Below are 23738 nucleotides of genomic sequence, written 5' to 3'. Positions count from 1 at the left end.
CGATTGTTTTTAATGTTTCAATGTATTTTTCCAGCTCAAGTCCAGTCAGAGAGTGGAGGTTAAGCGGTTTAAAATCGAGGGCGAAGGCGCCGATGGCATTTTTAGCGTGGACCACAAGGGTGACCTGTTTGTCAGCAAATCTTTGGACCGCGAGGAGAAGAGCGCATACCACTTGACCGCCAGGATGTACGACGGCAACAACAAACTCATTGAGGACTCGGGAGACTTTGTGGTCCAGGTGACTGACATCAACGACAACATCCCCATCTTCCCCAAAACTTACAACGGATCCATCGTGGAGAGGTCTACCATAGGTACTTATTATCATTATTACGACACTTTCAGAAAGAAAAAAATATAATAATAAAATAAAAAAGGTTTAAAATGTCAAAATTATTTTAGTCTTATAAAATGTTTTTAACTGCATTATCAAATACATTTAGCTTACAGCAATAAAGTCAGTTTTCCAAGAAGAAAAAAGCTGCAGTATCACGAAAATTAGGTCACTTTTTTTTAACTTGTTGCATTTGGGAGGGATAAAGACAGTGCGGTCTTTTTTGATTGATTTTTTTTTAAACCTCAAATCTAGAATGATAAACTTTTTATGATTATTATTGTTATAATTATTATTTCGAACGCCCTTTTACCTCCACAGGAACCAAAGTGATCGAAGTTAGGGCAACGGATGCAGACGACCCAACCACCGCAAACGGCGAGCTGCGCTACTCTCTGACGCCCGATGGCGACCTGTCTGCCTTTGAAATTGACAGCATCACAGGTTTTTACTTTTCAGGTTGCAACTTGATCACATCCAAAATGATGAGTTTTTCACCATGATGGCAGAACGAGTGAACTAAAACGCTGAATAGTTTGAATGATAGTTTTGAAATCAGTCAAAAATCGGCAGCATTGTAACATTGTGTTAACTAATTGCTGTGTGTGTCCAGGTATGATCAGCTGCAAGGTGAGCACTCTGGATCGCGAGACCAAAAGTCAATACGTGGTGGTGGTCCGGGCTCAGGACATGAGAGGAATGGTGTCCGGCAGCACGGCCACAACCTCTGTCACTGTCAGTGTCACCGACACCAACGACAACATCGCCTCCTTCACCAGACGTGAGGACTGCACAGGGATAAAAGCGCATTTGTTTGCAGGAAAAGTCGTAATATTGCAAGACGCAACAAACTGCTCTTCTGATGTTTTCCTTTCATAAGTCTTGTGATTTTCCACCCTTTGTTGAAAAAAATTGTGCTTTACACAGTTTTCTTTTCAAGCTATTCTTTACAAGAACACGAAAAAATTTAAATTTGTTGAAATATTACAGGGTTTTTTTCCTCTTAGAAATAGGACCTCGATACATAATTGTTTTTTTTTTATTTGAGAAAAAAAAGATTTGAATCAAGGAAAATAATTTCGGCACAAGCAAGGTTATTGTCGAAAACTAGGGAAAGAACTACAATGAAAAATGAAAAAATGCTTTTGTTAATAAAATTAAATTTCATGAACACACTTTAAAAAAGTAATAGAAACTGAAACAAAATTTTATGCTCAGACCACTATTATAAAAATGAAAATGTCCTTAATTTTAGATTTTTATATTTCCTGTAAAAGAAAGGTACTTCAAGTGAATATTAATTATTTTCTCCAAAGAAATGTTATCATATAGTGTTGGGCTTCTTTGCTAAGAGAAATACAATTGTAATATTAGCACTTTTTTAGATTAAAAAAAAGACGATTTCTATTATACATCAACATTATTTATTGTTTAATTTTAAATGCCTCCTTTACCTTGGGGGGAAAAAAATACCACTACGCTACTAGTTTTACCCTTGTGAGATTTCAACATTATTCTTGGTGTATACTTTTTATTTTCTTTCCAGTTTGGCCGTAATCCATTTTCATACTTTCTAAAGCAATGTGTTGCATATGGGAATAAAACAACAGCTAACGGGCCTTCTGGGAATGAAATAATTATTGCATTTGTGTAAAGTTAACATGACAGTGTAGGTTTTTAAGGACCCCAACGATGCGTTGCTGTTTTTAACTAGAGTTGAATAATGACTAATAGTGTACCGTTTATTTCATAGGGACGTACGAGTTGCGAGTTCCAGAGGACCACAAATTGAACTCGAGGATTGGCACTTTAGAGCTGGAGGATCGAGATCAGATCCAAAACAAAGAGCCCATCTTCTCCCTGCCTATTGACAACAAAATGTTCTACATGGAGCTCGGCCCCAGCAAGGACGGCAACCTCATGCTCAGACAGGTGAAATGCGTCCTTCGAGAGCGGATTTGGAATTACAGAGAAATCTCCTGATTGAAAATTTTTCTTTTGTGCATAAAATTTGACCCACAACTCAACTTCAGATTCTGTGCCACTAGATGGCAACAGTGAAATTCACAACATCCGGCCACTGTCAGTTCATGAAGATATGTCGCAGAAAACAATAGTTTTTTGTTGGAGTTTCATACTTGCGATTTTTGAAGAGAAATTTATTTTGTCCTAACCATGAATTCTATAAAAAGTCTGTCACTGTTCTGGGTTATTCTAAACACTGTTACAAGGGAGAAGGCCTACCATATTTGTTTTTGGTCCCAAACCCCCTGCGAACAGTGACGCTGATCTATGTTCCAGCAGCAGCGGTTTGTGGTTTGATGTGACATTTAAAGCGTCTCTTTATACTTGGCTGTCTGCAGGCACATAGAGTAAATACGTGGCATCTGAGCATTACAAAATATCCACGAGCGAAAAAAAAAAAAAAAAGAACATAAGCATCCGAGGCAAAAGCCACACTTTTAAATGCCCTCGCACACATTTACACAGGCGGTTTGATAAATAACAATGCGTGGCATGGCCCGTCTGCTGAGTGGAGATATTTCATGCTCGCGAGGTTTCAGATAAAGTATTTAAGAGACATCACAGAGCACAAAATGTATTCCAACGGTGCGGAAGGGAAGCCCAATCCTCTGGCTCTGCGACCCGTCTAGTCGGCGATGGGCCGCACGCTCGTTAAAGGTGTTTACCAGCCGCCTTCGGAAGTCTTCGTTAGCGGGAATAATCCAGTTAGCGGCACACTCCCGTCTCCCCGTCCGCAGATAAAAAAAGAACGCAAAGTGAACGGTAAGCTGCCTCTAATACCACCACAAACTGGAACAGGAACGGGACAAGGGAGAATGTAGAGGATGTTTGTTTACATCAAAAGTGGAAATGGAATACGAGCCGGGATGGAATACATTTGAAAAAGTAAACTGCATGGACAAAAGTTTTGCGACATGATCCACAGATTAAAAAAAAAAAAAATTTTTTTTTAATAAATAATTTTAAAAAAGCATTTTCCCATCTCTCAATTTAACCACTACACACACAAACACACACAATTTATTTTGTTTTAATTTACCTCTCTCATGTACATTTAACTGTCTGTTGGGTGATATTCAGGCTCTGGATTATGAGACAAGAAACAGCTATTCCTTCAGCGTACAGGTGCGGGAAAACTTGCGAAACCTGCGCTTTCCCGCGGATAACGTGGCCACCGCCGTCACCACAGCACAGGTAAATTACAATGTAGCCAAATTAATAATTGTCTGAACCCGCCTTGACAACAGCAACAATTTCCATGTCCAATTTTAAATCACTGTTCAGGATATTACCCAAATTCGAGACTGTTGGCCCAAGACAAAGGGGCAGGGGCTGGGTGGGGACGGATATACAAGGGCCTCTAGGACCCAACTCTATAAACTCTATTTTATTTTCATTGAAACTGAATAAATTCAGTGCCATCCACGTTTTGATTTCCTCCAGACAGGACACCAGTGGCCTTAAGGAGAAACCATCCATTTTGCTTGGCAGGACATAGATCTAACAATTATCTGAATAGCAGTAAAAGGAAATACAGTACCATGCTTTCTTAAAATGTGAATCAGAGGCAGCAAATGCAAAATAAAGAGAAGGGGCCCCAAAACTGAACCCTGCGGAACACCAGTGGGGCTTACTGGGACTCAGAATGGTCAAGACTAACAAAAAGTCTTGTTTGCCATGATCAAATTGAAGGCCCTGATGAGGGCATTGTAGATCAATAATTACCTTACAAATATATGCCGTCATTGAAAAAGTGGATGCTTGCCTATGCATGTGCAGGTGAACGTCAAGGTGGTGGATGTAGACGAGCCACCCGTATTTTCACAGCTAACGTACACCTTCAATGTGCCTGAAGAAAGACTGGTCAACAACGTTGGCACCATCAGTGCCAGAGATCCGGATAAAGCTGGCAAGAGTATTCGGTAACAATCTATTGTGACACAAATATCTAATATTCAATCGTGGTTTTACGACTCTACTGACGATAGAGTGAACAATATGGTAATAGGGAAGAACGGATGCTAACAGGAAAATGAGTTGCTACTCTATGCCTGCCCTCAGGTACTCCATCTTGGACAAGGATTGTCCAATCGCTATCAATCCAATCACAGGGCAGATGTCCACCCTGAGGACTCTGGACCGTGAGCTGGAGGCCGCGCACATGTTCCAAGTTAAAGCCCAAGAGGAGCCAAGTGGTGCGTCACACACACACACACACACACACACACACACACACACACTTTTATGTATTGAAAACAAAAGCTCCTCACAGGCAAATGGAAGCCATGTGTCGGATAACATGCACTCAGGGAGAGAGTTAGAGAGGCCAAACTCACAGTTTCTCTCGCATGTATTGGGAACGCAGCATGTAGTCAATCACCGAGGAAAAATACGCATCAGACGCCTTGCCAACACACCTGGCTGAGTCTCAGAGCGAGCAGAAAATCACATTATGGCTTCTCTTTGTTCGTCTGTAGCCTCCCAAAGCAAAGTCTGTATTTTTAGACGGGCAGCCAACAGCATCCAAAGATCTATTTTTGTGTTTTGTCATCATGTTTAGGGAGCACAATGGTCCCCTGAGCCTCGCTCGACAAGGTCGATATAGTGAACTGCACACAGCAAAGCACTAAAGATAGTCGCTACATTAAATGTCAGACATTAGAAGAGGCAATGAGCAACGAGGCTGCTTTCATGTGACAAATTAACAGCTTGCAAAGAGAAAGTCTTTTGTCCATTGGCCTGACTCATCTCAGCCAATGACAACATTTGCAGAGATTTGGTAGGAATAAAAGTGAAATTAAAGCAGCAAGCAGTAATGACCGAGGCCTCGCAGGCCCGCAAAAGTTGGGAGGGGGGCCAGATGGAGGATTCAAAGTCTTTGCAATTTGACAGAATTTCTGCCGTTAAAATTTGGTAGCAATTGGAAGGACCAAGTACTCTTTGAAGGACCCCCAGAAGGGCCAAAATAACCCCAGAATGGCAACTTCAAACCGAAATGGCAAACCTGCTGTTTGTTTGACGGCACGGCTTAATGAGACATTTTGATGGGTGAACTCAACATGGACATGCTGACTAAATATCATGTTGTTCAGGAAAAAAAATTGATTCAGGACTTATTACCATCATTTGGGTGTTTATAACTAGTCATCAAATTTCACTCATGCGCTACGCCCACACAAATTGAATAAATATATTCTTAATTTCAAACGTGTGAGAATGACATTCGAGCAACTAAATCGACAAAATTAAATGACAGTAAAATAAAATCTAAATAACGTTAAGTTGTACAAAAAGCAGGAGGAAGAAGTATAACGTATTTTCTCGTATCCCTTTCTTAAGGCCTCTCTAATTTTGACTTTATATACGGACATCAAGAAATTGATATACACACATCCGTCTTGATTTTCCTATAATACTATTGACATGCCGACTAAACTTCCTATTGCTAAGTAAATGAAATGAATGAATGAATGAAATGAAATGTAACTGGCGCCAAGGTCTGAATTGTCAAAATCCCCTAAAAATTGTTATTTATTTTCTTGTCAATGCAAACAGACATCTTGAAAACCAGTCAAGAAAAATCGATCTGAAAGCCGTGTGACACATCGTGATGCCTTTGTGCGATCGTCACGGGATTACTTTACACAGACCGCAGTTGATTTCTTTTCAGTCAGCAGCGCAGTCAAAAGCAACGCCTGCAGGCAGCTCAATGTGGTGCTCAGTGATTGTTTGATGGTTGATTGCAGGTTTGGAGTCATTTGTCAAAGTCAACATCGTCGTGGAGGACGTCAACGACAACAAGCCCGAACTGGATGTGGACGACATCTTCGTGTGCGAGAACGATGGCGTGAACACAGTAAGTTGTGTTTCTGCTCAATTTGAATAATTTCAACACTTTGACCACCTGTAATTCCACTTGAACATCTGAACTTTATTTGCTGTTAAAGGGCACTTTAGATATTGTTTTTCTTTTAATTGAGTTGTACAGATCATATGACATTATGAGGTTTTGGAAGCAAAGTGGTGCGCTAGCTGCTTTCGTTTTGCGTCATTTGATGCAATTGGGGAGACTTTTCACATGTTTTTATTTCTGCTTTATACTTTTTATAATTTTCTAATACTTTTGGATTCATGTTTGTACTTTTTTAATATGTATTTTTACCTAATATTTGTATATTTGTTTATTTTATATCAGTAATTTTTTATCAAACAGTTTGTATTATTTTCCCCATTTATTTTTATTTAATATTGTTGTAATGTTTGTCGGTTTCACATTCGATATTTATTTTTCTAGTTGTGTTTACATTTTTGCTGCAAGATTTTTTTTGAATTTTTTATATAGCTCTTGTCTTAGCTGTCTGTGCAAGTTGCCACGGGTACGATTAGCCAGTGGTCATACACACAAGTTTCTTGTTTTGACAAATTGCACGGTTTTGTTCCCTCAGGTCATTGGGACGCTGAGGGCTACCGATAAGGACGACCAGCCAGCCTCATTCACCTTTATTCTGGCTTCTCCCAGCTCTAATTTCTCCATCAGAGATTTTGGCAGTAAGTTGTCGTTGGTCTTCTTTGTTTCTCGTGCCCACTTGAGGGCTTTGAAGCCTGTCTTTGGTACTGTCTGGAGCTGGAGGCAGCAAATAGTGTACAGATTGGCAACACGGTTAGTCAACATACTGCATTAGGATTGGTACCAATCTAAATTTAGAGTGACATTTTACTTGTCCAATTCACACAAAATGCATTTTCATCATGGCAGCACCCACGAAGATCAAAATAGAACCTTTGTTATTGAACGCACAGATAGTCAGCCATTTTGATTGTTCGAAGGTGCCGGGGGTGGATTTGGCCCATTTCCGGAAATTGTCCAAGAACAAATTCTTCCCAGGGAATTTTGCACCAAATTTCAACCACAAATAGCTAACAAATGGGTGACATTAAATCGCAGTTGTGACGCATCATCTGGCGGAAAAATTGGATATTCGCAGTGAAATATCAGATTCTCACATCAATGGGAAATGTCGGTCCAAAAATGGCAGTTGTTATGTGGTAACCGTCTTCTCGTGGAAGACCTGTTGAATCTCTTTCAAATTCCATACTTTACAGACAGACGGGTGATGTTAAATTGAGAAGCATGTTTTCATCGCAAGTATTGAGTGTTGTGAAGATCAGGCTTTGCTGTTGAACATCAAATTATAACTAGAGAATGTCATTTGCGCAGAACTTGTGTGTGGATGCTAAAGAGTTGATGCTGAACTGAAATGCTGTGGAATTAATTTGTGTTATGTGAGACGTGATGTTGGGATGATTTGAATCGGTAAAGAAATACGTGATTTTTATTGAGAGACTTTGGGAATTATTTTCTTTTGTGAAAAGTGTGGAATCTGGGGAGTGAGAGAATTGCTGAAAAGCAGAAAGTAGTCCCCAAGATGATATTTTGAAGTATGAATAGGTTGAACTGGCCAAGGAATGTGGAAGAAGGAGGCAAATGTGTACACACCTTTTAGTTTGTTTCATGTGAGAATCTAGGAATCTCGATGTGAAACATGTGGAATGATGGGGCTTGTGGGAATAGCCTGAACGTTGAAAATATTTCCCAATAGTGCTGTGAATGAGCTGAATGGTTTGAATTTGGAATGGAAGACTTCCACTTCAGCATTCACACAATAACTTCAGAACAGATGATGTCATCCATTTTCTAAACCACTATGAAACATAAAAACGCCAAGCCTGAACATGAATGCTGATCCTCCCACCATGTGGTTGAGAAATGGGTGTCCAGCTAAGCTAATTGCAACACTTGATTCCTAGTTGCATCAGATCTCTATCTTTGGACATGAAAGGTCAAGTATTAAAAGGTGCGCAGAGATGAAAGCTGCTGGTTTCAGGTGAAGCGTTGCCGTTTAATCCGCGTCTAACCTGAAATAACACGCCGCACGGCAGAAAGATAAACAGGAAGGGGCCTCATCTATTTCCTATGCGCTGGTGCCCGAGGTGGGGGGCCACATGCCGTACCGATGATGGAGGGTCGACAGATGAAGATGATTTGGAGGAATAAGATGAAAGGATGCCGGGGGGGGGGGGGGATGAGAATTAGGAGAGATGATGAATAATCATGACAATGGCACTCAGCAGACCTCCACCAAGGCTTAACACGCTGAAACATGTTCATCTTAAAAAATATAATTAAATAATTTACAAACGCACACGCAAGGAGGTGAACAACATCATTTGCTCATTTTAAGATGCATTGCGGTAGATGATGGCATTAAGCTAGCAGACTTTCAATAGAGTTAGAATGTTTCACTCATTTGGCTCAATAAATGTTGAGCAAACAGCTGTAGAAGGTGAAGGCCATAAAACGGAAGGAGAAGGAATTAGAAAAGATCAGACAAAAGGCAGAGTTCCTCCCAGATATATGAAATGAATAGATTTTTTTTTTAATTGATGAATTTGAGACTTGGTCAAGAAATGTTCAAGGAAGAGTTACATATGTAAAATACCTCCGAACTGGCAGCTGAAAATGTGCTAATTTGCATAATGGAAATGGTTGTTCATGACCTGAAGAGTTTTAAGAATAAATTGTTTGAGAAACATGGAAGGAGAATTTGGTAAAAATGTGGGGATTATATCGTGAAAAGTGTGGATTTTTTATTTTATTTTTTGCTTTGCTTGTGAATGTCATTTACTTTTGTGTTTGCAAATGGTTGCAAAGAGTTGCCTTGTGTATGAATAGTGCTATTTAAATCAAGCCGCCTGACCTTCTCTTATTGGATTGCCGAAATTGGTTCTGAATGAGGCGAATATTTCAAAGTTGGAATGGTTTGAATGAGACAAGAAATGTGGAGGAAGGTAAACATAAAATATTTCGTAATTGGGGGCAATTTTATTATGAAATTTTGGTAGTCTGCAGAATAAATATAACTTGCAAGATGTCCCAAATGAATGAAACAGTTTGAAGTTTGAATAGTTTGAATCGATCAAGAAATATGGAACGGTGTGCCGAATGTGTAAAACATCTCGTTTTGAGAATTTTATTGTGAAAAGTGTCTAAATTTTATCAAGCGTGACTTTTGGGAAAGTGAGAATTATAGTAATATGGAAAATAGCCCCCCTTCCCCAAATGTTCGGAATGAAATGAATATGCTTGAATGGTTTAATTGGTCAGGAAATGTAAAAGGAGGAGCAAATTAAAATCTCTTCATTGAAACTATGGAGGTGCATACAAAATGAGTGAGAAGGACATCGACAATGTCAGGCAAAAAATAAAGTCCCTTCCAGACATTTTCAAAAGATGTTACAGAGGATGGTTGGATTTATAGACACGGGGGAAGCAGCAACATGAGCGATGAGTGCATTTCACATGTCATGCGTCGTCTCCTCGCACCACTTAACACTCGCTTTACACACACAAGAGCTGCGAAGTGACGGTGCTGTCAAATATTCATGCAGTACAAGGCGGCTTTCACCACCTCGCCCCGGTCTGAGTTGCCACCTAACCCCTCAAAAGCAACACCACCCCTCTCCATCTCATGTCACTTTCTCTGATGGCGAGGGAAGTGACAACCAATGGCGCCGACATGGATTTCTCTGCATTAGACGGCCAAGCAAACACATAAGTGCGACGAGTCGGGATAATGAGGTTCAACAAAGAGAGTGAAGAAAAGCTCCATCAAGGGAGACCACAGAGACTTTCCAGTCAAACAAAGACGAGCGAGAGGGGACGGTCCAGGACAGAAGATGTTTAGATCTTTTATTGACACACCCTTCGAGACTCTACATGTTTTTTCATTGGACAGTAACAACATAAAATGGAGGCCGTCTAGTGGGATGTATTGTGTTGTGTTCGGAAGTGTGTTGTGAGTGGCGAGGGACAGCTAGTTTGAGATGCACAACACTGCATTATTGCAACTTTCATGACTTGATGGATTGCTCGGAGTCAGAGTGCTCACACTAGTCACAGGAATCAGACCGTGCTAAAGCATGGTACGACTTCTCCTAACCTTTACCGACTGCTCCTTCTCCATGCGCTCGCCGTATGTTCTAGGGCAGGGGTCGGCAACCCAAAATGTTGAAAGAGCCATATTGAAAAAAAAAACAAAACAAAAAACAAATATGCCTGGAGCCGCAAAAAATGAAAAGCCTCACATAAGCATTATAATGAAGGCAACACATGATGTATATATCTATACTAGCTTACTATCAAAATTACTAAGTTGGCGACAAATACACAATAAGGTTGTTTTTTTTCCCCCTGCAGTGCATCCTCTAGAGCAGGGGTGCCCAACCTTTTTTGACGGAAGATCTAGTTTTCGATCACCCAACCTCTCGCGATCGACCGCAAACAAGCATTTACTCCGGAGCAAATTTTTAAACCACACCCTTGAGCAGGGTTAAATTTCCTCCGGTTCAAGCCGTTTTCAGGGGTTACACCGGTGTAACTTTGTACGTGTAAACGCTCTACTGGGGCAGCCCCGGCGCTGCACCAGAGCAAAAGTTGCCGTGTGAACACCCCTTTGGAGAAGGCGAGGCTCCTGTTTTCCTGTCTTTGTCAGCAATGGAATGGAAAAACGGGATGCTGAGCAGGAAGCTTTGACTACTTGACGAATGGCTTCATTGTTAGACAAATGTTTTACGTTGGATGCTTGGCTTGGTTGTTTTTGTTTTAATTCTAAAAGGTTACCGGTTGACCGTGGCAGGAAGTAACAAATTCTTGTCGTCTGCTTGTGTTCAGACAACACCGCATACGTCCTGGTGAACCAGGGACCGTTCAACCTGGACGATCCCACCGATTACAGCGTGGATGTGAGCATCAGCGATGGAGGACGACCCATCCAGACCAGCATCACCAAACTGGCCATCAAGGTCTGTATTTTTGTGTCTGTGAATCACAAAAAAAATCGAACCCGGCGATTCCCTAAATTTACATTATGCCGCATTTTGTAGGCGTGCCGCTGCGACGCCAGACGCATCCCGACGCAGTGCAAGGCCGTGGCTCAGAAGATGGGAGTGAGCGTCCACGTTCTCATCGCTATTTTGCTTTGCATACTCACCATACTGGGTCAGTTCTAAAAACTGGGGAAAAAAACAAACAAACAACAACATAATTTACTGGGAAGGGATTCTTTTGTGCACCACTAGAGGGAGCTAGCATACCACTAGTTGCGCCAACAGAGCAGCGACGTGGGAAAAATACATAAAATAATAAGAAGAAAATTGCTTTGCAACACGAGTGAATCTCGGGTGTTTAACTTCATACCCCAGTCCCGGCTTTACACAATCTGTTTTTGTGCACCCAGCCACCAAGCCACTTGGGTATTATCCAAGAAGTTGGAAAATTTGATGCTTGACTTTCATCCAGGGCGGCCCGGTAGTCCAGTGGTTAGCACGTCGGCTTCACAGTGCAGAGGTACCGGGTTCGATTCCAGCTCCAGGGAGGCCCCCTGTGTGGAGTTTGCATGTTCTCCCCGGGCCTGCGTGGGTTTTCTCCGGGTGCTCCGGTTTCCTCACACATTCCAAAAACATGCGTGGCAGGCTGATTGAACACTCTAAATTGTCCCTAGGTGTGAGTGTGAGTGCGAATGGTTGTTCGTTTCTGTGTGCCCTGCGATTGGCTGGCAACCGATTCAGGGTGTCCCCCGCCTACTGCCCGAAGACAGCTGGGATAGGCTCCAGCACCCCCCGCGACCCTAGTGAAGATCTAGCGGCTCGGAAGATGAATGAATGAATGAATGACTTTCATCCACTATTTTAGTTCAATGCCTTTCACACAACTGAGACAAGGAAGGTAGCCCCTTTCCTGAAGCTTGTCAGACAACGACAGTTTTCAACATGACGAGCCAGGAGAAGTAAGTGTTAAATATCACATGCTCTCAGTTAAAAACAATGAAGGAAAACACATAAAATAGGCGGTGTCAAAGGGGCTAGAAGGGGAAACAAGTTAACTCAAGAATTTCCCGACTTGTGAGGTGCTTCCAAACCAGTAAGGTGGGAGAAGTCATTGTTGCGTGTACCACTTGCCTTTCACACAGACCCTGGATAAGGTCAGAAAATAGGGAGTGCCTTTCACACCATGTTTCCAGTAAATTGGCCCAAAAAATACAGTGAGAGTTGCTTTCAACACAACAGTAGTGGAAGAAAAGTAGATTGGCTGTCCCAGCTTTCTGAGATTGCCTTTCACACAGTCACCATCAAGTCTCTGTTACACCTCTCATACCGATACTGTATCTATTCTTACAAAGGCAGAAAATTTGTTAGACTTTCACTTTTCTAAGACTTTCACACAGAACAGGCGACTGGTTGAATGTTGCTGCTTCTGAAATATATCAAAAGCCCCTTTTACACAAAGGTTCTCTAAAATTTCCAGATCAATACTAGTCTTGCCGCTGGTAGTATCTACAAAGACAGATATAGAGAAAAGACGGAAAATGGACTGCGGGAAAGAATCTAAGGGTATCAATATATGGTATTTCACCTTGGCTTACTCGCTGTCCCCCTTTCACACAGTGGCTGTGAAACCTAACAATCCTTAAATTAGCCTCGACTTCAACCCCATGTCATGTTCTCGCCCCTTTCTTTGCCATCGACATTTCATGCGGTAAAACTTACCCGCCTCCCGGTGTTGTTGGTTTAATGAATAATGCAGAGACAGACGCGGAAAACAACGCCTGCGGTTTCCAACGCGCTGCTATTCTCTTTGATACCTTCGCCCCCCCTCCTTGCCGTTCCGTCTTGTACTTCGGCTCAATCAACACACTAGTCATGGCGCGGGATGTTGGTGGGGGAGTACAAATACCGGTACTTTGTTGCCGTACTTAAATTTATTTTGTCAGGGATCAAACCGAGTATTTATTTTCCCTGAAGATTGACCTGAATATATATCTGCACTGTCTGCTCCTTACTTTGTCAAAATATGATTGTTATGAATGATGACACACACACAAAAAAAAAAGAAAAAAAAGATAGGCAAACGTGGCTGAGATTTTGTTGGCTTATGATCTTGGGGTCTTCTAAAGAAGAGATGCGAGATGGAATGAAAGAGAAAATTGTGGGAAAAGTGTGCGAAGAATAGCAGCGTTAATGAAGAGTTTATCAGCACTTTAGGTGCCGTCTGCTTATCAAACAGCGGCAAACATTAAGTGGATGAACTATTAATATGCTCCACTTCTTCTTTTTCTTCTCGAGTCCCACTGGGTCGCCTTCTCTTTATCAAACTCTCTCACCACAGGCCAGATTAACTATTTAACGCTCTTGTCATTATCTGCCGCGCCCTGAAGCAATTTAGCGACGTAGCATTAGCTCTCCACAAGTCGCATTTGACCCCCCTGAGAAGAGAGAGAGAAAAAAAGAACATTTTCTCACTGGTTTGTTCGTCTTTCTTCCCCTTTTTCTTCTTCTGAGTCGGCTATCTGTCAGACTTAATAAAGTGCGGAGCATGTGTTGTAAAAGATTAATCTGTTGCTTTCCCAAGCATATTGGAATAAGGCACGCTCGCCCGGCGCTAAAAGGCAAAGCTAATGTCGAACGTCCAAAGAGAGAGGAGTTCAAATCAGGACCCCAGAACACGTGGCCGTAATCTAATATCAGACGTGTCCTCTTTTTCCCCATTTGTGTCCTTCACTGCCTGTTCCTCCCTTTCTTGCTTTGCCCTTTACATCCATCCATCCTTCCTTTATGAAGTCAAATTTTTGCCGCAACAAAAAGAAGAAACTACCGTATTTGTATTGTTTTGCTCTCCATTTTCCCCAGATTTTTTTTCTTGCAACACTGTGTCCATAATTTCCTTCATCTGTACTCTGCTTTTTCTCCTCTGCCGTTCCGTGGTTCTTTCCTTCAATTCCCCCCTTGTCTTTTTCTCTTACCGTTTGTCCTTCACTTACTGCCTTCTCCTTCTGTGCCTTCTTGCACTTTGTTTTCACCACTTCACCTTCCTCTTTCTCCTCGTGGCTTTACACCCTGCCTCCTGACACATTACCTTCTCTTTTCCCCACCATTTTGCTTTTTTTGCTTTATGTCCTGTACTACTTGTACCTTCCTTTTACTTCCCTCCTCATTCCTTCCATCCCCTTTTTAATTGGTATTTAGTTACTCCTGTCTTCCTTTTCTTCATTTCCCTTTCTGTCATCCTGCTTCACCAATCTTCCCTACTGGCCTTCATTGCTCTTTGTCCTTCACTTCCTTCCTTCTTCTGTGCCTTTTCTTGCTTTTTTCCTTCACTTACTGCCTTCACTTTGCTTTTCGTCCTTCACCTCCTCCCGCCTTCTGACGCCATTTGTTCTTCACTTCATGCCCGACTTCATGTTTGTCCTTTGCTTTGTCCCTCCTCTTGCATTTTATTCATTTCTTCCCACGTTTGCACTTTTGTTTTCTTGTATCCTTCACTCCCCTCCTCCTTCTCCTCTGATTTCTTTCCTTCATATTCACCTCGTGTTTTTTTTCTTGATTTCTGTCCTGAACACTGAGCATGCTTCCATAACTTAATTTCCCCTCCATTCCCTCTTCCTTCCCACCTCTTCCTCATTGATATTCCATCCATCCGTCTTCCCGTCCTTGCCGAATCGTCGCTGTGCGTTTTTAGAGCTATTCGTGCTGGAGGCAAACTTTGCAGACGTAAAACCATTCGGCTGCTCATTTTCCCGTCTGTTTTCCAGGCTCACTCCCTCGTTAACGAACCACCCTTTTTTCCTCTTCCTTCTTGCTCGCTTCCATCATGGCCCCATTCTCATTCCTGCCCTAATTTCCCCACATCTTCACAGAAAAGGCTTGGCTGACCGCTTTAATCTTGCCAGCCAGAGTTTTCACGCACTCGCTAATCGCGCCTGTCTGTCAAACATCTAAAAATTGTGGGGACAACTTTTCCTCGGGTTCCAAGAATGATGCGGTTGGTTTCTTCTCCCAGAAACTGAAAAAGCGTGTCTTTGTCTTGCAGTGATCGTTATCCTATTCGTGATGAAGAAGCGCTACCATAAAGATTCGCTGGCCGGCATGAAGAATAGTGGCGAGATCCACGAGCAACTTGTCACCTACGACGAGGAGGGCGGTGGCGAAATGGACACCAACGGGTATGTGGACACAAAAACGTACTTCTGACAAAATAGAATTCATAATAGCAAATCATTTTGACTAAAAGGTAACCCAGGTGTAAGAATCAGTGCATTTCTTGAGATCAGAAGATATGGAAGATACCGAAGCTGAGCAAAAGTGGGAAAATGATAGCGCTTGTGTGCGTAGTTGCTTTGTTAGCATTCTACTTCCTGGTTCCTGAAGAATGATGTCAGCACTACAACCTATTTGATTTCAGATCGTTCCATTCTCGTGATATTTACTAATACAGTGAATACCAGCATACTCACGGATCGGCATCCACAAATTTACCCATTGACAGATTTTTTATCTTTTTTTGGAACCAATTCTTGATTATTCTCTGAAGAACTCACTTGGGAAAAACAATTAGCACTACTGCTTTGGTGTCAACTGATCCTGGTGCCAAGGACGATCTGAAGTGAGTTGAGGAGATTCATTTAGACAAACATAATCCCTTGCCACTATCTGGTGGCATCTACGATTACAAACTCTTTGAGGAGAGGGGTTGAATTGGTCACTGTACCACAAAACATAATCTGTGCAAAATAAATGAATAAAAGATTATTTCAGTGTGTTGGTACATGCGTTGCACACCAATGCTGAACAGCACCGTTAGCACCAATGCCAGCGCTAATGCAACCTGGTGTCATGTAAACAATGACTTTTCCCGATACATGCATTATTCTGAAAACGGTCCCGATAAACCTGAGTAATAATGTGTGTTTTATATTTTACATAAACAGAGACAGTTCTGGGGACTTAGTACCTGCACATGCAAGACATTTGAGAATTATTTGTCATTTTATTTGTATATTTTGAGAAACTTTAGAAGAATATATCAAATTTCAGGGTAAAAGAGTCTTATATAAGATGTTTTTTTTGCCATCAAATATCAAAACAGAGTACATTTGACCCAAACGGTATGTAAGGGTTAAAAGCGTATTGCCATTTTTTGCGATCTTTGACGCCACTTTTTTATGTGTATCAATATTTATTTGCTGACTTAGTCATGCGAGACACAGTGTACTTGAAGAAAAGCCACATGGCATATTAATCCTCCTCCGTTTGCAATATTTATTCCCTCTGCCGCGTCCTATCATTAACTGACCTAGTTTATCTGAAAGGAATCATTTAAATTTTATGTAATCTGAATCCAATCTAATGTGAAGCCTATTAAAAGGCGCCTGCTGAATGCATCGCTCATGTTTAATGTTCAAATAGCATCACTGTCACCATCCTAATTGGCCAATTATGTTCAGTTTGTTTCCAAGGCTGTCATTGGGTGGCCTTTCAGTCATTGTGCAGCATTTTGATTGTTTTTACCTGTGTGGCTGTTTAACCCGTGTGACCAGATGAACCCTTTTACCGTTATGTTGTTTTTGGTACCAACAAAGATATATTAATGACCATATTTGTTAATTTTAGCGGGGAACTGTTGATTGCTTTTAAGTAAGTCCAGAGTCTTGTATTCCCTGGACATTACAACATTTTGGACTGTCAAAATGTCGTCCTATCTCCCATTAAGCTTTGATTGTTTCACCGAAATGACAAGAAGTCCACATTTCTCAGGGTCTGTCCACTTTTAAAAAGGTACTTCACTTAACACAACCACTATTTTTTTCGTATGTGTGACCAGATGAAAACAAATATTTGAAAGTGTATTTTCCAATTTTAACTAATGTGTTAAAATCAGATGATTCCTGGATTTCCAGTTTTCAGGCCAGTGAAAAGTCAATTCAATTAATAAATTTTGCAAGCATACAGTATTTTTTAATCTTAACTATTGTGTGGTTTTAATTCATCGACCGAATCGCCACTTTTCAAAGGATATGTCCTCTTTTAGGCTTTTACTCACTATTAATTTTACAGTAAATAACAACTGCAATATGCGCCCAATTCAAACCTTGTTAGATTTTGATTTAGTTGTTTCCCGCTAGACCCCTAGAATACTATCATGCATTATTCCTCCCTCCTTCAGGTATGACGTCTCCATCCTGACGTCAGCATTTCACGACGGCTCCCTCCTTCGCCACCCAGATTGCCTCCCCCACCCGTCTCTCTACGCTATGGTCCAGAAGTCCCAGCCACACCAGCACCAAGTGCAGCCCGCCTCCGCCGGCAAGGGCGACATGGCTGCTATGATTGAGATGAAGAAACACGATGCGGACTACGACCGTGAAGGCTTCCCGTACGACACGCTGCACATCTATGGCTATGAGGGGCCTGAGTCCATAGCGGGGAGCCTCAGCTCCCTGGGAAGTTCTTCCAGTGGCGGCTCAGACTCTGACTACGACTTCCTGAGCGACTGGGGCCCCAGGTTCAGGACCCTGGCTGAGCTGTACGGTGTGGACGATTTGGACTACTACCACTAGTTGGTTGACCTTTTCATCATGACGCCCTATGTACTTCTGGGTAGCAAAATCTCAGATGGCACCACAAGTAAACCAAGGAAACCAAGGAAATGTAGGCATCATGAACATGATCCTAAAGAAATTGGCAAATGAATTGACTTTTCTGTGGCTCTGTCGAATGAGACAGACTTTTTGCGTGATGGTATAATCGAGAGTGAGCCGTAGAGCTACCATTAGTTGGCAGGCTAGCCAATTTCCTAAATTAGTCAAAAACAACCCAACCCAACATTTTACATAACACTGTGAGTGTTAGTTTCAGTTTACATCAGAGGTAATCAATCGCTTTTCTGCCACCCGGAAGTACCCTGGCGCCCACTGTTTATTTTCAACAACAACAGCCATAAAAACACCAACAAAACAACACACTTGAGCAGGAATGGGAACAGCAGCCAACTTTTTGTTTCTGGACACAGAACTTGGCGAGTCACATTTTCATCCTTCTCATACAATCGAAGTGAAGGATGTCCCACGAGGGGGAGTGGCCGTATGAGCACAAAATTGCGATATAAGGACGCAATTAGAGCCAATTAGATTTGACATCTGAGCGTGTTTATTCGGCGCGCTCTCTTTTTTTTTAATGTTGTACTTTTTGTCTTTTCGTATACGTGCACTCATCCACATCGATACAGTACACCCACACAAAATGTCTACTTTACTAGGGATGCCAGTGCAATCTACTGGAACCCAATATGAAGACAATCATGCGCAGCTTTGATCGAAGCTATCAGAGGTAGCTTTTGTACGGGATCATGCAGGTGTGCCTAATAAAAGTTGCACCAGCTCTTTAGTATAATTTATGTCACAAGAACAGTGTTAAATCCTGGCGACAAAAAAGAAAGACACGTAAAGAATATTGGAATGTTCAGAGGTTGGTCTGCATTTTTCTATTGCTTCCATGGGTTTTTTGAAATCATGGATTTTCTGGACTTTATACACAAAAGCAAACTAAAAAGATTTTTTACATTACAAAAACATCCACTTTATTTGGGATATCAGCACTATTTAGGGGCATACAACAGAAAAGTTTCACATCAAGATAATCATGCCGAGTTTTGATTGACGCTATCGAAGATAGCTTTCATACTGGATCACAGTGAGTTGTGGAGAGGTCTTGAAATGCAATCCATACACAGAGAAATATAGTAAGGGTTTGTTATTGTCTATATATGCCACAAGACAGTCACAAAGGACTACTTTTGTCTAAATGAAGAATTTCACTCACTTCAACATAGTTCAGTGGCACCAAGATGCCCTCAGATTGCGCTTAAGTAAAACTGTTATTGCATACAATGATGATGATGAAGTCCCCCCGCCCTAACCCCCACAAAAACATTCTGAGGATAGGCGAATTTGTGAATGCAAATGTGGAGCAGGTAACCAAATACAAGTTAAAGAGTTTGGCCTGGTGTTTTACTCATTTTGCCAAAGGATTTTCACTTTTGGAGTTTGTAGTTTAAAAACACACCAGAAAAGTTTTAGCTCAAATAAAAGTTAAACCTACACGTACATTTTTGATGTCAGTAAAACGTGGCTCATTTTCCTCAGTTGGTTCATTTTGCTAGTTTGTCACTGCAAGAAGAGTGAAAAAAAAATGGTTGAACTCGAGTGACAGGAAATAGTCCAGCGCAATTTAGGACAGGTCTTTCCCGTGCTTTTTTTTTTTTTTTACACCATCCGTCATCACGCTCATTGTTTGGTGAGGAAAGCGCAACTCTCAGAGGCCAGCTACGAGGCGCTTCAACTACTTTAACCTCTCATCCCTCTGGCTACTGGCAGCTGGTGGAAGCACATCCATTAAAAAAAAAAAAAAAAGACAACATCTGAATGGCGTGGACTGATCGAAAAAACTTTGAATTGAGAAGGTTTGACGTTATAGATTCAGATTTAGGCACCCATGGAGTGAGTAAATCCAAATAACAGAAGCTTAACTGAAGTAAAATGAAACAAGGTCAAACGTTTCACTCATTTTAAGCAATCATTAATAAGAAGAAAGTAATTTCTGGAAAAGGCACTCATAGACCAGTGCGATTTATATATGTTATAGAGTTAGACAATACAGTATATCGAAGGAGGTTGTCTTTAGCTATTGGTGGAGGTCTATGCTCAAATGTGAATAGTGTCTTTTTGTTTACTGCTGTTCTTGCTTGGAAGGCTGCTATCACAATACTCGGAAGTCACTTTTGCGTTTTCCCGTCGGCATTCACGTGTGAACTTGGTCTTCCTTCCAACCTCCCTCTAACCAGTGCTACGCTAAACAGAACTAAAATCAACTTCCTGTCCATCTGGGGGAGGGTTTGAGGTAGGGCGGGGAGTGTTATCTCCCCCGTCTGTCCCACACATTGTCACATTGTTCAGTGGGCTTGATAAACAGTCTTGGGGAGGAAGAGACTGAACGTTAAGAAAGAACAAGACGAGAACAATGAGGCCATTTAAAAAATTTGCAATCATCACCACGCAGTTTGAAACCTTCAGAATCACAATTCTTATCATTTATAGTTATACTTATGCTAACAATGTTGCAGAATTTCACAGTTCTCTATAATCCCTCACAGAGAAACTGATCTGACAAAGTAAAAAAATGCATACCCTAGTTCCTCACATTATGACGATTCCTCTATTAAAACTTTGATTTTGGCGCTATCTTGTGACCTCTTGGTGCCGAAGAACCATGTTGAAGTCAATTGAGTAGCTTTATGTAGTGCTTTGCTGCAATGATGTGGCATCTCTTGACAGTTATAAACATTTAAAGAATGTGATGCCGATTACTCTTGAATTTCTCCTAATTCTCAAAGGATTCACTGGAAACGTTATCCATGTAAATAAACGCCTCGCTCGAGTAAATGCCTCTCATAGTTTGTTCTTGAAAGCAAGGCAAGTAAAGGCAGCTTTATTTGAATATCCATATAGAGAAAGATTGTGGAAAACATGATTTTTAAAATACTTTGAAAGACAAAGACAAAAACCCAATATCGCTGCCAAACAAACAAAAACCCAATATCGCATATATACACAAGTTTCCAGGTGATTTCACCTCTGGGCATGTTTGAATTCTGTTGCTCAACAAAACAGCGGCATCTCGCGAGGCTTATCAAAGATGATCATACATGGAGAGCAACTAGAGAGACATAAAAGAGTTGCGAAGATGAAATAAAAAACAAAAACGGAGAAATGGTTCACTATTGGAAATATCAAAGAAGATATCATCAAATGGAGTCCGCTAGCTTGTTGCTAAAATATAATGCGAAACGGCGTATAAATTAAACTTAGCATGGATGTCATGACAATTTGAAACCTTCAAACAACTGCTACTTTGTACACACGGAGCAGCAACACATGCAACAAGAGAATGAAACATTGTCCATTTCAACACCAAAATGTTCAACCAAACCATATGATTTCAACAAACCAATGTCTGCTAGCCTAATCGCTAACAAATGCCAAATTCCATAGACGGGAAAAAGAAATTAAAGTTGCTGTTATGACAATTATAAACCTTTAAACAACTGCTACTTTACACACAGAACAGCAATAAATACAACAAAGAGAATTAACGATTGTAGAGCATAATCGTGCTAAGACTTAAAAGCAAAATTAAAAGTCGTTATTTGATTGCTAACAAAAGGTGGCCACTGACAAGCGAGTAAGGGATTCATTTTGCCTGTTATGCGCATCTCCCATTAGGGTATTCATTTTTGAAAAAAATTGGCCAAATGTTGAGTTTTCTGGAAAATGTACCGCATGGAACTTTGTGTGCTTTCACCTGGGGTGATGAAACGATTTGTTTTTCAACCAATTTAAGCACAAAAGAGGCAAGTGTAGACGGACAAATTGGCCAGCCATTTTCTCTCGCGGGCACAGAACAAAATGTGCAAAGAAAAAGGAAAAAAAAAAAAACAAGACAAGTGAAGCACACAATCAAATGTTTTTTTTCCATTATTCTCTGACACGTTTACACATCTTCACTTCTCGAGTGTTACTGACCATTAAAGTCGTCTCTGGAGGTTGTCACGGCAACTGATATTGCAAGCCTGCATAGCATTGAAATTATTGGCAAGTGTTTATTTTAAGGTATATCATTTTTTTGTTTTGTTTTTTTTACAATCGTGTCATTGTGATTTTGGCTAAAATGTTGAATATGTTTCAATTGAGTCATTGTCTCAGGGTGACATACAAAAATTAACTTGAGCGTGCGTGTGTGTGTGCACTACTTTTGAAAATATGACTTCTTTTTTTGTATTAACCTGGTGTTGCTGGCAGACCTACACATGTAAAACATCCAAAAAATGTGCCTCTCCTTGTAGTGTTTTTATTTGTTATTTCTAAAATACTGTATTTAGTCAATTATGAATTCAACGCAATCACTTTTTTAGGGCTTTAAAAAGGATCTGTCGCTGGAAGTATGACGCGAGTGCAAACGTTATCTCGATAAATTGATATTTACTTTGAATTTGGACAAAAAGTGCCACTTAACTAACTTCCCAGCAACAGAAATATGTTATCATCAAAAAACGTCAATTACAGTAACATTATTTGATTTAATTGTTCCATACAAATGATTTTAACATTTTGTACAAAGTCCCATTAAATTGTGATGATGAGTGTAAGGTGATCACACGGCCTTCACAAATGTTTGAAAAAATATATACCCTGTATATGCTTTGTTGTGTAAATAGAGGAGCTGTGTGCCTTCATTCTGTCAAGAAAAATAATACTGGAGTTTTTTTTTTTTTTTCTATTATATTATTGTTTTTACTGTGAGTTTGTGTACAGCTAACTACTTTTTATTACCTGACATTTTTGTAAATGTACAATAAAAATAAACTTTTGAATTTTTTTCATCTGGTGAGTGATGCTTGAAACTTTAAAAAACGTTGCTTGATTAAAAAATATATAATTAGATGGGAGGGGCATCCTTCGTTGTGTCACTATGATTCAAACACAATTGTATTGAATGCACAGTACTGAAAAGGTAAATATAACGGAACTGTTCTTAGGAAAATGTTCTGCACAGTATTCTCAAACTCATTTTTTGGGAGGGAACCGATCTACAATTTATTGAACTGAGGTCTCATTATTTGGCAAGCAAGAGGCTGCTCTTGGCCAATCGGATCATTTCCTGTCATTCCTTCAAAGTCTGGAACGTGTTTTGTAAGTGTATCGCGTTACAAGGCTTCAAGATTGGCTGGCTTCCTGTGAGCAACAAAGCACCCCAGGGTCGTTTTTACCTTCACAAAACTTATGTTTTCTTTTCTTTTTCCCCAAGAACATCCCTCGGGGGCAATTGAACTTTGGTGACACACTTTGGACTTTTTCAACAGCATTCAGTTACTGTAAGCAAATAAGACGCTGTGTGTGTGTGTGTGTGTGTGTGTGTGTGTGTGTGTGTGTGTGTGTGTGTGTGTGTGTGTGTGTGTGTGTGTGTGTGTGTGTGCATGAGTTTTGGTCTCACTCTTAGTACTCTGTGAAATGTTTCAAATGTATTAACTTACTGCAAGGTCTTGTGTGGGGCATGTGTGTGTCCGAAAAAATATGTGTGGCAAAAAAGGTGAAACGGTAATGAATATAAATTTCGGTCAAAGTGAAGTGGAAAAAAGCAGGTTGCAAAGGTTGTTTAATTTTTGACATACTATTTAAGGGGAAGTCAAAAATGTTGGAAAAAACTGTTGTTGTTTTTTTAAACTAAACAATACAACATGTTGAGAACGGATCAACAGGGTTCTCTTTCACTTAAGCGGAGAAGGTTGATTTGACTTCATAAAAGGGATTTTAGTTATGACAAGCATGGTCAAATTTCAACTTTCAAGTCAAGGAACAATCTTCGTCCGATCATGGGCTAGTGCATGCCTCTTAAATTATGCTAAGATAATAAAGCGTGTGCTAGGCTAAGA

At 40.7% G+C, this 23738-nt stretch overlaps 1 protein-coding gene across 6 annotated transcripts in view; it reads left to right on the top strand.

Annotated features, from left to right (window-relative positions):
- Window positions 1-21752, top strand: part of cdh5 (cadherin 5) — a 40296-nt gene extending 18544 nt beyond the window's left edge. For all 6 annotated transcript variants that reach the window (XM_052081206.1, XM_052081204.1, XM_052081209.1 and 3 more), the window contains 13 exons: window positions 35-314; window positions 656-778; window positions 948-1115; window positions 2088-2266; window positions 3440-3553; window positions 4139-4281; window positions 4421-4554; window positions 6106-6215; window positions 6805-6907; window positions 11091-11221; window positions 11303-11417; window positions 15285-15417; window positions 17418-21752. In XM_052081206.1, coding sequence (XP_051937166.1) covers window positions 35-314; window positions 656-778; window positions 948-1115; window positions 2088-2266; window positions 3440-3553; window positions 4139-4281; window positions 4421-4554; window positions 6106-6215; window positions 6805-6907; window positions 11091-11221; window positions 11303-11417; window positions 15285-15417; window positions 17418-17811 — 2127 coding nt within the window. In that variant the 3' untranslated portion in view covers window positions 17812-21752. The remainder of the gene's footprint in view (window positions 1-34; window positions 315-655; window positions 779-947; window positions 1116-2087; window positions 2267-3439; window positions 3554-4138; window positions 4282-4420; window positions 4555-6105; window positions 6216-6804; window positions 6908-11090; window positions 11222-11302; window positions 11418-15284; window positions 15418-17417) is intronic.
- The last annotated feature ends 1986 nt before the right edge of the window (window positions 21753-23738 follow it).

Source organism: Hippocampus zosterae, chromosome 11 (assembly GCF_025434085.1).
Source record: "Hippocampus zosterae strain Florida chromosome 11, ASM2543408v3, whole genome shotgun sequence".
Classification (NCBI taxonomy): Eukaryota; Metazoa; Chordata; class Actinopteri; order Syngnathiformes; family Syngnathidae; genus Hippocampus; species Hippocampus zosterae.
The sequence above is the reverse complement of the archived record's forward strand: the minus strand, read 5'-3'. Positions and strand labels throughout refer to the sequence as shown.